This window comes from Nerophis ophidion, linkage group LG26, assembly GCF_033978795.1.
Source record: "Nerophis ophidion isolate RoL-2023_Sa linkage group LG26, RoL_Noph_v1.0, whole genome shotgun sequence".
NCBI classification, from domain to species: domain Eukaryota; kingdom Metazoa; phylum Chordata; class Actinopteri; order Syngnathiformes; family Syngnathidae; genus Nerophis; species Nerophis ophidion.
This window is the reverse complement of record NC_084636.1, coordinates 29,652,801-29,669,014: the sequence shown is the minus strand read 5'-3', so window position 1 is coordinate 29,669,014 and position 16,214 is coordinate 29,652,801. Positions and strand designations below refer to the sequence as shown.

Sequence of the window (16,214 nt, the reverse complement as noted above, 5' to 3'; positions counted from 1 at the left end):
GCGATATTACGGAGATATCGTTTACTGTTACATCCCTCGTCCGTTAACAAGTAAAAAGTCAAGGGCTGTCACAGCATGTTCGTGCCGCAGATGTTGGTAAACTTTTTTGAGCCCCGAATTAGGATGGGTACATCTTAGAATTTCACTTTTTGGATTTGTGAATTCTCCCTTTCTCTTATAGTGTTCTGTTATTATTTCCTCTCCTATAAAAAAGATGCAAAATGGAGTTAAACAATGTTGTCACTCTGGGCAACCTTTAATTTATCCAGGCACCGGTCCGTCTCGCTTATTTCCGTTTCCCTGGCGAGGCTTAGCTACATTCCTAATTGAAAGGAGTTGGCTGATTAAAAAAATAAACGTGTGAAAGTATCATGCGGCACTGCTGCAGTAGCAGAATGGACTAAACCCCAAAATATTTTGCCTTTTCTACTTCTAATAATAAACAGTGCAGTCTGCAGCAGCACATTATCAGTACATGTGTTCCTATGAGACACCTGTTTAATACCTCCCTCAATATCATGTTTGTTTGTGCTCCATTTAGACGCCTGACCAAGTCCACCCTGCTGCTCATTCCTTTGTTTGGCACTCACTACATGTTCTTCAATTTCCTGCCCGACTACTTCAACGTGAACCTGCGCCTCTGCATTGAGCTCTGCATAGGATCCTTCCAGGTACAATCATATTCCTCGATAAAAACTTGGATTTATGATGAAAAAAATCCTGCTTTTGCCATACATTGCATTATATTCTTACAGATGAATGTTACTGTTATGTTTAGGAAGTTTTCGTTTTGACTACGACAATATATCTTTGTGTACAGGCGTGGGTTAGTACATTTGAGCTGATACATTTTTTTTTTTATTGATTGAGACTTTTATTAGTAGATTGCACAGTACAGTACATATTCCGTACAATTGACCACTAAATGGTAACACCCAAATAAGTTTTTCAACTTGTTTAAGTCGCGGTCCACGTTAATCAATTAATTCATGGTATGAATTCCTAGTACCTGGAAATTGCATTCAGCGGTACCAGTGTTTGGTAAAATCCAAATTTTTTTTTTTGTAACATTCAAAATGAGCTTATTATAATAATTCTGCTGTCCAGTTGTTATAACTCACTTTCCTAGTACATTTTGGAGTCTCATTTGCAAGTATTATTAATGCAGTTCCATTTCGAAGACATTAGATGGCATTAGTCTATAGCAGGGGTGTCCAAAGTGCGGCCCGGGGGCCATTTGCGGCCTGCCACACATTCTGCAAAAATTGCAAAATTAATAGTATTGCAAAAACTTTAAAATACATTTTAAAAAAAGTGGAATGAGGGGAAATATAATTACAAAAAGTGACAACGGTGACACAAAGCTGCCATGCAGGCTGTTTTCTTTCCTTTTGTCTTTGTTTATTTTCTTTTTTTTTTCCATTGCTCAAAAAAAAAAAAGACCAAAAATCCATGTTATAATGAATTATTACTTAAAAATTATCACTTTAAAATGTTTTATGTGGAAAAAATATTGCATATGTTGTGTGGTTGCCATATTAAAGCATCAAAGTTTTGACAAAAGAGCATAAAACAAACAAAATAATAGTTCAAACTTAAAATCGACAGATATATCGGAAGTTGATCTTGAAATTTAAGTGTTAAAAGTAAAAAAAAAAAATAATAAAAATGCATCACTTTATGAGTGGGGAACCTTACTCAAAAATATCTAATAATTAAAATCAATGGTGTCCTGCATTATTGATCTTTGAGGGCTTTAATTACTAAATGAAGGAACTCTCCTGAAGGAATCAATAAAGTACTATCTATCCATCTATCCATCTATCTATCTATTTAAATACTGCATATTTCAGTTTTACTATAAAAAACAAAGTTGTGTTTGACAGAAAAGGCATAAAACCGTATTTGTTTTACTTTATATCAACCTCAAGTTGATATCAAGATTTACTGTAAGCATTAAAAAAAAAAAGATAATAATAATTTGACTTATTTTTAACATTTTAGTGACTGAGACCCTCTATGCTCCCCAGGAACCCAAAGGATTAAAAAAAAATCCATTTATTTGGTATGGTTTGAAAATGAAAAATATCAAAATGGCCCCCGCATGCTTCAATTTTTCCGTGTGCGGCCCTCTGTGGAAAAAGTTTGGACACCCCTGGTCTATAGACTACGGTGTGTTGAAGTAGTCTTTGCCACTAGGCTGAATGTCTGTCTGGTCTTGATGCGCCATATAAAGGTGTTTATACTGCAGGTATATTGTACTCATTACACACTAGCTGTTTGATTGTAACGTGCATCTAAGTTGTAGTTTTCATTAGCGAATTTCGAGGTATTAAAATCACTAGTGCCAATCAGTTGCATGTATATGGAAAAAGCAACAGGAAATTAGCCCCGAGCTACCACATTTTAGAAAAGTGGAGCCTTACTTTACGTCCGAGTGTTTTCTACCAGGCTGACTTGCTGAGTTGGTATTGAAAAGTGCAACAATACCTGAGAGTTTCTTGAGTGATTATTTTCTCGTCAAGTGTTTAATCATCACAAGCAAGAAACGTATCACAATACGGCACAGTTTTGGTTTTACGTGATTCGATACCTATGGAATTCGGTCGGTCCCTACTCAAGTACCAAATTCGCTACCCATACCATGAATTGATTTACGTGGAGCCCGACTTAAACAAGTTGAAAAACGTATTCGGGTGTTACCGTTTAGTGGTCAATTGTACGGAATATGTACTGTACTGTGCAATCTACTAATAAAAGTTTCAATCATTTAATCAATCACTATTCTTTCGTTGGCTAACAACCTAAAATAAATAAATCTAGGTTAATACTGTCATGCTTTTATTTTGAAACTTACTTTGCACTGAGCAGGAAGTCCCTGTGTGCACACTTTAATGCTGTGTAACCAGAGGTGGGTAGTAACGCGCTACATTTACTCCGTTACATCTACTTGAGTAACTTTTGGGATAAATTGTACTTCGAAGAGTAGTTTTTATGCAACATACTTTTACTTTTACTTGAGTATATTTATAAAGAAGAAACGCTACTTTTACTCCGCTCCATTTATCTACAATCAGCTCGTTACTCGCTACTTTTTTTTTATCGATCTGTTAATGCACGCTTTGTTTGTTTTGATTTTGTCAGACACGCATTCAAAGTAGAATCTACGCAAGCCTGTATTTCACCAATCAAATGCAGTCACTGGTGACGTTGGACCAATCAAAAAAAACCAGGCGGTCACGTGACCGTCACACGTCAAATCCGACCTAAAAAGGTTGAAAAACTTATTGGAATGTTACCATTTAGTGGTCAATTGTGCGGAATATGTACTGTACTGTGCAATCTACTAATAAAAGTTTCAATCAATCAATCAAAAGTGTAAAGGAAAAAAGACACTTTTTATTTCAACCGTACTTCCCGACTGATTGCACAGTTCCTGTCTTCACAATAAAAGCGCCTGCGCTAACAAAATAAGAGTCTCTGAAAGCCAGCGCAAACAAACTAAGAAGCTACGGAGTTTGCCGCCAATGTATTTCTTGTAAAGTGTATAAAAACGAATATGGAAGCTGGACAAATAAGATGCCAAAAACCAACGACTTTCATGTGGTATTAGACAGAAAAGAGGAACTTTTTTTCTCCTCCATTTGAAAATGTGGACATTATCAGCACTATACTGTCTGATTCCAATCATTGCAAGTCATCAGAATCAGGTAATACACCAACTTATATTTTTGTCTTCATGAAAGATAGGAATCTATATGTTAAACATGCATGTATATTCATTAAAACACCTTTAAAATGTCAACAAAAACGGCAAAATAAATAACTATAAATTATATACTGTATGTATATCTATCTCTCTCTCTATATATATATATATATGATATGTGTGTGTATGTATATATGAGGTAGATCACCTCGACTTGGTCATTTATTAATTAATTGATTTACGTTGAAAAACTTATTGGGGTGTTACCATTTAGTGGTCAATTGTACGGAATATGTACTGTACTGTGCAATCTACTAATAAAAGTTTCAATCAATCAATCAATCAATCGATGAATTCCTACTGAGCCTATGGTGCTGTTAAGTTATTGTGGCTCGATTTTCCTTAATATTTTAATTTTAATGTATTATTATTTGATATATATTATTGTTTTAGTTGCTTAAGAGATATTCCTGGTTATGAATTTGCTCATTGCTATTTTTATGTTTTTGTGCATTATTTGTTGCCGTAATCAGGTTACTCATCAGTTACTCACTACTTGAGTAGTTTTTTCACAACATACTTTTTACTTTTACTCAAGTAAATATTTGGATGACTACTCCTTACTTTTACTTGAGTAATACATCTGTAAAGTAACAGTACTCTTACTTGAGTACAATTTCTGGCTACTCTACCCACTTCTGTGTGTAACTAGACAACAGTTGTGTTTTTATAGCTTAACGCTACTTAGCGACAATTCTACAACACATGTTGACGTAAACAGACCTCCTTGGATGCCTACTGTAATTTCATATCAACAAAAGCGGCCCACCGTGTATGTCGACGTCAACTTGAGCACATTTCACCGTACAGTACTTTCAGTAAATACAAATGTTAATAAACCTCAAAGCTGAATATTTAACACACACGTGCTTGCCAGTTCCCTAAAAGTGCATACCAAATGTTATGGTGACCCGGCAACAAACCCTAAAGTTACAGCAGCTTTTTTGTAGAGCGCAGTGAGACGTGAGAAATTTCAAGCCAGTTAAACGTCAGGGGTTTAAAACCAGCGCCACCGTGTGGTGTATGTGTCGGAAAAATAAAACAGGCAATCACAGTTGGGGTGCAGGCTTTAATACATTTTCACACTTTTGCATGCAGCAGTTAGGGAGTGGAAGAGTTTGCTTCCACACAACTGTCCAAATCTCTTAGCATTACTATACTGGGCAGTTCCGACATATTCTTCCTTTTAAACTATTTTGTAATATTTTCTTTTAACTATGCAGTTTCATTGTGTAAAGTCAAGTAACAGTTTAATATTAAGGTGAAGTGAAGGTTTGAGGTTTTTTTTTTTTTTTTGTAACACATCATTACAATCAACTCCATCAGATTCAAACACATGTAATTATTTGATCATTTCCAAGAAAGGAAGCCCTGTCTGGGCTGATCATATATGATTATATTCAATTATACACTTCCTTGCATAATTACGACACAGGAAATAATTCATTCTTTGGAGACGGTTATATTGTGTTCTATAACACACACACACACACACTTATAATAGAGCTATCATTTAAGAGAACTTTGAATCAAACATTTAACACAAGCTGACACCTCTGAATGTGAGATTAAAAAAAAATAATTTTTTTATTAAGACAATTCTCCAGTGCCCCTGAATCATAGACATATTTTGAGATTCTGATAAAACTACTGCTGAACTAGAATCTATCATCAATCAATCAATCAATGTTTACTTATATAGCCCTAAATCACTAGTGTCTCAAAGGGCTGCACAAACCACTACGACATCCTCGGTAGGCCCACATAAGGGCAAGGAAAACTCACACCCAGTGGGACATCGGTGACAATGATGACTATGAGAACCTTGGAGAGGAGGAAAGCAATGGATGTCGAGCGGGTCTAACATGATACTGTGAAAGTTCAATCCATAATGGATCCAACACAGTCGCGAGAGTCCAGTCCAAAGCGGATCCAACACAGCAGCAAGAGTCCTGTTCACAGCGGAGCCAGCAGGAAACCATCCCAAGCGGAGGCAGATCAGCAGCGCAGAGATGTCCCCAGCCGATACACAGGCAAGCAGTACATGGCCACCGAATCGGTGGCCATGTAGAACTAGTATTTGACTAATTATATGTGATCTACTTCAATAAAACACTATTATAAGCCCATTTGATAGTTCTGAAAAAAGGCAAAAACCAGATTTTGACTTTCTTAAAGTTGAGCAAGATTGGTTGAAAAAAAAAGGCTGTCATCAAGCAAAAGTGGGAATTATTCCATCCATCCATCCATCTTCTTCCGCTTATCCGAGATCGGGTCGCGGGGGCAACAGCCTAAGCAGGGAAGCCCAGACTTCCCTCTCCCCAGCCACTTCGTCTAGCTCTTCCCGGGGGATCCCGAGGCGTTCCCAGGCCAGCCGGGAGACATAGTCTTCCCAACGTGTCCTGGGTCTTCCCCGTGGCCTCCTACCGGTTGGACGTGCCCTAAACACCTCCCTCGGGAGGCGTTCGGGTGGCATCCTGACCAGATGCCCGAACCACCTCATCTGGCTCCTCTCGATGTGGAGGAGCAGCGGCTTTACTTTGAGTTCCTCCCGGATGGCAGAGCTTCTCACCCTATCTCTAAAGGAGAGACCCGCCACACGGCGGAGGAAACTCATTTCGGCCGCTTGTACCCGTGATCTTATTCTTTCGGTCATGACCCAAAGCTCATGACCATAGGTGAGGATGGGAACGTAGATCGACTGGTAAATTGAGAGCTTTGCCTTCCGGCTCAGCTCCTTCTTCACCACAACAGATCGGTACAACGTCCGCATTACTGAAGACGCCGCACCGATCCGCCTGTCGATCTCACGATCCACTCTTCCCCCACTTGTGAACAAGACTCCTAGGTACTTGAACTCCTCCACTTGGGGCAGGGTCTCCTCCCCAACCCGGAGATGGCAAAAGTGGGAATTAGCATTTGTTAATTGCTAATTCCCAATTAATTAATTGATTGTTAATTAATTAATTGTTAATAATTAATCGACCAGTTGTTTAATGATTATACCATTTTGAGGTTATTATATCTGGAATTTGACCACAACACACAGAGGGTGCCAGTAGGCAGGTCTTAATTGTCATTGTACAAGAACAACAAAACTGTGTTTTCAGCACAAACCCTTTTAAGATTAGACTAAACAAACAGTGTACAGGGTTACAGAAGAGGAACGCTGATGGGTCCGTGTAAAAGATGAGAGAAAGGTCAACGCTTGGGGAGGACGAGTAAAAAAAAATAAATACAATGGCGGGGTAAAAAACCTCCATAGCAAAGCATATATACATATTACAACACACATCTCGACACTTGCAACAGAGGGGAAGGGAGTGGGGGCTACGGTAGCAGGCTGCAGCTATTCAGGTGCTGCCCAGCTGTCCATCACCCCCAAGGAAATTTTTTCAAGGGCTTTGGATGGGGGATGACGTATGTGTGTGTGGGGTATATTTGTTGTGGATGCATGTGTGTGTGTGTAAGCCTGCCGCGTGTTTTAATACACCCCACTTTTCGTATTGTTCAGTTTAACTAGGGGCAGTATAGCTCGGTTGGTAGAGTGATCGTGCCAGCAACTTGAGGGTTCCAGGTTCGATCCCCCGCTTCCGCCATCCTAGTCACTGCCGTTGTGTCCTTGGGCAAGACACTTTACCCACCTGCTGCCAGTGCCTCCCACCCTGGTTTAAATGTAACTTTGATATTGGGTTTCACTATGTAAAAGCGCTTTGAGTCACTAGAGAAAAGCGCTATATGAATTTAATTCACTTCACACAACTAAACTGTTGCATCGGTTTTCATAAACCCATCCATTTTTCTACCACTTGTTCCTTTTTGGGGTCGCTGGAGCTTATCTCAAAATCAAATCTATTCCGTAGAATCCCACTGGTTAGCGAGTTTTTTTGTTGAGTAAATCTGCAAAATTAAAAGCCACCCAGGGACCAATGAAAGTTGCGAGTGCCAGCATTTAAGCGGGGTAAAAAGAATCAGGCTGTTTTGTTCTGATTTTCCCCCTTCCGACCGAAGACCACAACCCCCTGATTATTTTATGTCTTATAACAGTGGTTTCCAACCTTTTTTCAGTGATGTACCCCCTGTGAACATTTTTTTAATTCAAGTACCCCCTAATCAGAGCAAAGCATTTTGGGTTGAAAAAAAGAGATAAAGAATTAAAACACAGCACTATGTCATCAGTTTCTGATTTATTAAATTGTATAACAGTGCAAAATATTGCTCATCTTTCTTGAACTATTTGGAGGGAAAAAAAACAAAACAACTAAAAACCTGTTGAAAAATAAACAAGTGATTCAATTATAAAGAACAAGAAAGTTTGATCACATTACGCCTGTACTGGCTCACCTGCACTGGCTTCCTGTGCACTTAAGATGTGACTTTAAGGTTTTACTACTTACGTATAAAATACTACACGGTCTAGCTCCATCCTATCTTGCCGATTGTATTGTACCATATGTCCCGGCAAGAAATCTGCGTTCAAAGGACTCCGGCTTATTAGTGATTCCCAAAGCCCAAAAAAAGTCTGCGGGCTATAGAGCGTTTTCTGTTCGGGCTCCAGTACTCTGGAATGCCCTCCCGGTAAAAGTTTGAGATGCCACCTTTAAGTCTCACCTTAAAACTCATTTGTATACTCTAGCCTTTAAATAGACTCCCTTTTTAGACCACTTGATCTGCCGTTTCTTTTCTTTTTTCTCCTATGTCCCACTCTCCCTTGTGGAGGGGGTCCGGTCCGATCCGGTGGCCATATACTGCTTGCCTGTGTATCGGCTGGGGACATCTCTGCGCTGCTGATCCGCCTCCGCTTGGGATGGTTTCCTGCTGGCTCCGCTGTGAACGGGACTCTCGCTGCTGTGTTGGATCCGCTTTGGACTGGCATCTCGCGACTGTGTTGGATCCATTATGGATTGAACTTTCACAGTATCATGTTAGACCCGCTCGACATCCATAGCTTTCCTCCTCTCCAAGGTTCTCATAGTCATCATTGTCACCGATGTCCCACTGGGTGTGAGTTTTCCTTGCCCTTATGTGGGCCTACCGAGGATGTCGTAGTGGTTTGTGCAGCCCTTTGAGACACTAGTGATTTAGGGCTATATAAGTAAACATTGATTGATTGATTGATTGATTGATGAATAAAGATTTCTACACATTTAAGTAATCATCAACTTAAAGTGCCCTCTTTGGGGATTGTAATAGAGATCCATCTGGATTCATCAACTTCATTCTAAATATTTCTTCACAAAAAAATACATCTTTAACATCAATATTCATGGAACATGTCCACATAAAAATCTAGCTGTCAACACTGAATATTGCATTGTTGCATTTCTTTTCACAGTTTATGAACTTACATTCATATTTTGTTGAAGTATTTTTCAACAAATATATTTATAAAGGATTTTTGAATTGTTGCTATTTTTATAATATTTTTTTAAAAAATACCTCACGTACCCCTTGGCATACCTTCAAGTACCCCCAGGGGTATGCGTACCCCCATTTGAGAACCACTGTCTTAAAATATAGTTTTTTTGTCTCAGGTGTGTTAGTGAATTCGTCCCAATAGCCGTCTTGTGTTCAATATTTACCAGCAAAACTCCTCATGTCAGTGGGGAACGCTGATTGAATTGTGACGTGGTAAAGAGAGTAGCCAGTGAAACATTTGTGACAAATGAAGACTAGAAGATATGCTGCATTTGCATAAACTATGTGAGGAAAATTAATGAATAAAAAATATATTTGATTAACACGACTCACTTTTAAGTGTTGTCTTTCAGGGTCTGCTTGTGGCAATCCTCTACTGCTTTCTTAACCAAGAGGTGAGTGAGTGCCCGCCACATGCATACACCGCATTCTTTGACAATGGTGGGGGGGCTCTTGCAGGTCAACAAGTTAAACATAATTTGCAGTTCCTCCTGCCCTCATTACATAAGCTAGAAAAGTAAACCCCAGGGTGCGCTTATGTAACGACATGATTAACGTGAGGTCAACCCCGTTTGCCCCTTCCTTGACAGACAACACCAGCGACAAAACACCAGAAGTACTTATAAAGAGTCACATGATGGAGGCCAACACATTCTTCTACGTCCACATTACCACGTAGAAGAATTAATAATTTAAGTTAAGTTAAAGTTAAAGTACCAATGATTGTCACACACATGTGGGGCGGTACAGCTCGGTTGGTAGAGTGGCCGTGCCAGCAACTTGGGGGTTGCAGGTTCGATTCCCACTTCCGCCATCCTAGTCACTGCCGTTGTGTCCTTGGGCAAGACACTTTACCCACCTGCTCCCAGTGCCACCCACACTGGTTTAAATGTAACTTAGATATTGGGTTTCACTATGTAAAGCGCTTTGAGTCACTAGAGAAAAGCGCTATATAAATATAATTCACTTCACTTCACACTATGTGTGGTGAAATGTGTCCTCTGCATTTGACCCATCCCCTTGTTCACCCCCTGGGAGGTGAGGGGAGCAGTGAGCAGCAGCGGTGGCCGCGCCCAGGAATCATTTTTGGTGATTTAACCCCAAATTCCAACCCGTGATGCTGAGTGCCAAGCAGGGAGGTAATGGGTCCCATTTTTTTAGTCTTTGGTATGATTCGGCCGGGGTTTGAACTCACGACCTACCAATCTCAGGGCGGACACTATAACCCGGGGGTCTCAAACTCATTTTGCCACTGGATGCGAAATGCTGTCTGAGGCTGGGCCGCAAGAAAATTATTCTTCCAAAAAATATTTTTAAACGTCTTTATTTTTATTTTCAACACAAAATAAGAGAGAATTAAGAAATGTGAAACAATGCAAATTAAATAATAAAAAAAACTAATAACTGTTTGATTTGGTCCAAATTATCGGGGAGTGTTATTACTGACGGACAGGTGTCGCGGTGTGACTGCAGCCAGGCACGTAAGAAAACCCTCGTCTCCATGGCAACGTCTCTGTCGCTTTCACTCTCTTGCCGCTTTTCCACTAATGCAGGGGTAGGCAACCCAGAACGTTGAGAGAACCATTTTGGACCCAAATAACACAACGCTGTCAAGCGCCATTCATATAAAACTTGCGGGCCGCACTAACATTAAACTTTCATATTAAGGTGGGGGCCGCAAAATAACGTACTGTGGGCCGCAATTGGCCCGTGGGCCGCATGTCAGAGACCCCTCCTATAACCACTAGGCCACTGAGTAGGTAGTCTAATGCCTAATACAAGTGACAAAGCAAGGTAGAGGTAATCATTTGAACTTGAACAAAAACTTTCCATTTGAATGACCTAAAAGCCAATTTAAAATAACAAAAAAAAATGCTTCTAAAATGGTCCAAAAACAGGGATTTTGGACATCACGCCAGATCTCTGCTGTTGAAATCTCGGAAGACTTCAGTGCAGTGTGCATTTTACGCCACCACAGAACTGGAGACTGAACTTATTGTAACAAATTGAACTGAAACTATATTGGAATCGGCCCGGGGGGGGGGGGGGGCGATATTTGTCCTTTTTTTAACTGAATGGCTGCCGATCTTTATCACCGCTGTCTCTCAGACTCCTATATGCGACGAGTTGACTTTATACCAAAACTTTCTATTTTGGTTTCATCTGACCACATGACATTCTCTCAATCCTCTGCTGTATCATCCATGTATCCATTTTGGTATAAACTCAACTCGTCGTGTTTGGAGGAAGAAGAATACTGAGTTGCATTCCAAGAACACCATACCTACTGTGAAGCATGGGTGTGGAAACATCATGCTTTGGGGCTGTTTTTCTGCTAAGAGGACAGAACGATTGATCCGTGTTAAGGAAAGAATGAAAGGGGCCATGTATCGTGAGATTTTGAGCCAAAACCTCCTTCCATCAGTGAGAGCTTTGAATGGTTGACCAAATACTTATTTTCCACCATAATTTACAAATAAATTCTTTAAAATTCCTACAATGTAAATTCCTGGATTTTTTTCCCACATTCTGTCTCTCACAGTTGAAGTGTACCTATGATGAAAATTGCAGACCTCTGTCATCATTTTAAGTGGGAGAACTTGCACAATCGGTGGCTGACTAAATACTTTTTTGCCCCACTGTAAATAACCAACTGAGAAGGTGCCTGGTATGTTAACGTAACATATTATGGTAAGAGTCATTCAAATAACTATAACATATACAAACATGTTATACGTTTACCAAACAATCTGTCACTCCTAATCGCTAAATCACATGAAATCTTATACGTCTAGTCCAGGGGTGCCCACACTTTTTCTGCAGGCGAGCTACTTTTCAATTGACCAACTCGAGGGGATCTACCTCATTTATATATATCATTTATATTTATTTATTTATGAAAGAGACATTTTTGTAAACAAGTTAAATGTGTTTAATGATAATACAAGCATGTGTAACACATATAGATGTCTTTCTTTCACAAAGACAAGAATATAAGTTGGTGTATTACCTGATTCTGATGACTTGCATTGATTGGAATCAGATAACGCCCACATTTTCAAATGGAGGAGAAAAAAAGTTGTCCTTTCTGTACAATACCACATGAAAGTGGTTGGTTTTTGGCATCTAATTCATCCAGCTTCCATACACTTTACAAGAAAAACATTGGCGGCAAATTCTGTAGCTTGCTTGATTGACATTCACGGCACCCGAGGGTCTTGTGAGATGACGCTGGCTGCTGCCAGTTCATTATTATGAAAAAATGACAGAGGGGAAGGCGAGAATCACTTTTTATTTCAACAGACTTTCGCGCCGTCCCTTCCGTCAAAACTCTAAAGGCCGACTGCACATTTCCTATCTTCACAATAAAAGCCCTGCTTCATGCTGCCTGCGCTAACAAAATAAGAGTCTCGGAAAGCTGGCGTGCACAAGTGATGTGCACGCCAGCTTTCTGAGGGATCGCTTGTGCACGCCAGTTTTCCGAGACTCTGTATTTAGTTAGCGCAGGCAGCATGAAGCAGGGCTTTTATTGTGAAGATAGGAAATGTGCAGTCGGCCTTTAGAGTTTTGACGGAAGGTACGGCGCGAGAGTCTGTTGAAATAAAAAGTGTTTCTCGCCTTCCTCTCGGTCATATTTTCATAATAATGATCTTGCAGCAGCCAGCGTCATCTCACAAGACCCTCCGGTACCGTGAATGTCATTTAAGTGACGTCTTGGTGAAGATTGATGATCACTAATTTTTAGGTCTATTTTTTTTAAAAGCCTGGCTCGAGATCGACTGACACACCCCCCGCGGTCGACGTAATGGGCACCCCTGGTCTAGTCTCTTATGTGAATGAGCTAAACAATATTATTTGATATTTTACGGTAATGTGTTAATAATTTCACACATAAGTCGCTCCCTAGTATAAGTCGCACCTATGACCAAACTATGAGAAAAACTGCGACTTGTAGTCCGAAAAATACGGTGTGTATTTTTTTCAAATTAATTCTACTCTCCCTGTACTGTTGTTTACATTGAACTCATTCATGCGGTTTTTGCACCTTACCACCATTACAACATGGGTTCTGTTGATGCTGTGTTGTACAATGTACTTGTAATTAAATGACAATGTGGTCAAAAAGAGCTATGCATTCCTTTTCTACCTTATCATGCACTCCAAATTGTTAATAAAGTGAATGTATTATACATAATATAATGTAACTGTGTGTACTGTAGGTGCAGAAAGAGGTGCACATGCAGTGGCTGAGGTGGCAGGAGAGGAGCTATGGCGTGGTGTCCCCCGCAGCCAAGTGCAGCATGATGGACACGCCCTTCTAGACGCCGCATGTGACATAACACACACACACTCGCACACACACACTCGCACTGACAGGTCAGCTTCTAGACTTTTCTGATGGCTTCTTTGGTCAAACTAACAAAAAAAAGAGAATGATGCCATCAATTAGTCAATAAAATGTTTCCGTTTTTACTGCTTTGTATTTTCGGTGAGGTGGTTTTTAATGTAAGTATGAATTTATTTGCAATAAGCCAGAAGGCCAACATATTGTTGATGAGTTTTAGATAATTTGCGGATATTGTATAACAATATTTACTGTTATTCCGTCATTGTCAAAACATGAATGGCAATTGAATAAAAAAAAGCTGTTTTAAAAAGAACATTTGTTTATCTTTAGTACTACTACAATATTTGTGTTGTTGGTGTTTTTGGACACTTACTGTATCTTGTAGTTTACTTAACTATATTGTGCAAAAGCTAGATAACATCACATGTAGCATGTTCTTAAACATGTTATTTACATCTGATTAATTGAATTAGGTAAGCAAATATTTGGGAAATAAAGGGTTAAAATTTCCCCTTACATTTTCAATCCTACTTGTCCAGGGTGTACCCTGCCTTCCGCCCGATTGTAGCTGAGATAGGCACCAGCACCCCCCGCGACCCCGAAAGGGAATAAGCGGTAGAAAATGGATGGATGGATGGATGACAACAAATGTCTACATCCAAAAACTCCTATATACAGATAATCTTTTAAAACTACTTTATTTTTTAAGTATACATCACAAAAAATACTGTATAGATGGGAATTTAACCATTGAAATGCCAGTTTAAGTGTTAATACTAATGTTGTTGTTTTTTTTTTAGAAATAGACTAAATATATATTATGTTATTATTAAGCCTGGAAATGGGCGAATGTTTTTTATGCATTCTTTTTTCAACACTATTAAATTTAAAACAAAAACTTGTACCTGAGGACCATAAATGTCAGCTTGGCATACCACTAGTGCTACGCATACCACAGTTTGAGAATCCATGGTGCAGCGCAGGGGTGTCGAACTCATTTTAGCTCAGGGGGCCGCATGGAGGAAAATCTGTGCACGTGGGGGCCGGACTATTAAAATCATGGCATTAAAACTAAAAAATAAAGACAACTTCAGATTTTTTTCTTTGTCTTACTCTGGCCAAAAATAGAACAAACACATTCTGAAAATATTACAATAAAAATATAGGAAAAAAATACCGGCAACGGTATAGTTTAAATCCATGAAGGAAAGAAGAAAGTGAATGAACGTTTGTAACTGATTATATTTACATATTAATAAATATGTGTTTTTTCTTGTATTATTTTTTGTATAAATTAAGTAACGTTTATGACAACCTTTTTCCAGAACACAATATAGAATGTGAGGTATAACTTTATTTGCCTGCTATTTTGACAGTATTCTATTAAAATTAGTTGGGGGGTTTTCAACTTTCGGCTGTTTTTTTTTAATTATTATTATTGTTTTATCGTTTATAACAGGCCTGGGCAATCATTTTGACTCTGGGGGGCACATTTAGGGAAAAAAATGTGTCTGGGGGCCGGTATATCTATTTTTAGAGACACTAATAAAAAACTTCACAATAATGTCTGATTGAATGCTAAAAACGTTATGACAGACCACCTTAAAAAACGTAATGGAATTTTCCTTTTTTCTATGAAAGATAAAACACTGAATATTGACAAAATATGAATGTCACACCCCCTTTCAATTGACATATTTTACAACCAAGTGAAACGCAACAAAAATTCTAACAAACAGTGAAATATGAACAAAGGGTAAAAAATAAACCCACCTACAATCTGGTATATCTGATATATCACTAAAATTAGAACTTTGTTGTGAAAAGCTCCTTCTGCGTCTGTGGAAACGCTTCCCGCCCACACTGCTGCTGAGCTGCTGTGAAGAAGATTACAATAGTAACTAATTAGATTACCATAGTAACTGGTATTTCATCCATTGAAATGCTTTGTATAGTTGAAGATGTCAGAGTTTGTTTGTGACGAACCCCAAGATGCAGAGATGGAGGCAGGCATGGAGTGAGAAAACATGATTCAATTTAAAACACTAAGACAGAAACAAACAAAGATACAAACAAAAAGCGCGCACATGGGCGGATAACAAACAAAAAGGCCTAGCTTGGAAGCTAGCAGGTATCTAGCATGAAAACAGAAGTCGTACTTGTAATAAGAAAACAAACTGGAAGCAGGGAACAAAAGACAGTAAGCTAATAACCGCTATCAAACATAGCTTACCGCAACGCTGCGTAGACACAACAAGATACGACACGACAGGTAGCAATGACAAGTAAATGATAAATGGGTTGTACTTGTATAGCGCTTTTCTACCTTCAAGGTACTCAAAGCGCTTTGACACTACTTCCACATTTACCCATTCACACACTGATGGAGGGAGCTGCTATGCAAGGCGCCAACCAGCACCCATCAGAAGCAAGGGTGAAGTGTCTTGCTCAGGACACAACGGACGTGACAAGGTTGGTACTAGGTGGGATTTGAACCAGGGACCCTCGGGTTGCGCACGGCCACTCTCCCACTGCGCCACGCCGTCCCCATGCGACACAATAATCCAGCCCTGACTGGAGGAACAAAGCAGATAAAAATAAGAGTGGGCTGATTGACACCAGGTGTGGTCAGGTGCCAATCAGCCGCAGCTGAGATGAAACAGCGCACAGGGAAAAAAA

At 39.5% G+C, this 16,214-nt stretch overlaps 1 protein-coding gene across 2 annotated transcripts in view; it reads left to right on the top strand.

Annotated features, from left to right (window-relative positions):
- ghrhrl (growth hormone releasing hormone receptor, like) overlaps positions 1-13,848 on the top strand; it is a 67,416-nt gene extending 53,568 nt beyond the window's left edge. Inside the window, exons 11-13 of one of the 2 annotated variants that reach the window (XM_061888323.1) lie at positions 542-671; positions 9,541-9,582; positions 13,408-13,848. In XM_061888323.1, the coding sequence (XP_061744307.1) occupies positions 542-671; positions 9,541-9,582; positions 13,408-13,509 (274 nt within the window). In that variant the 3' untranslated portion in view covers positions 13,510-13,848. The remainder of the gene's footprint in view (positions 1-541; positions 672-9,540; positions 9,583-13,407) is intronic. The other variant, XM_061888324.1, reaches the window with a different exon arrangement.
- Positions 13,849-16,214: the final 2,366 nt, after the last annotated feature.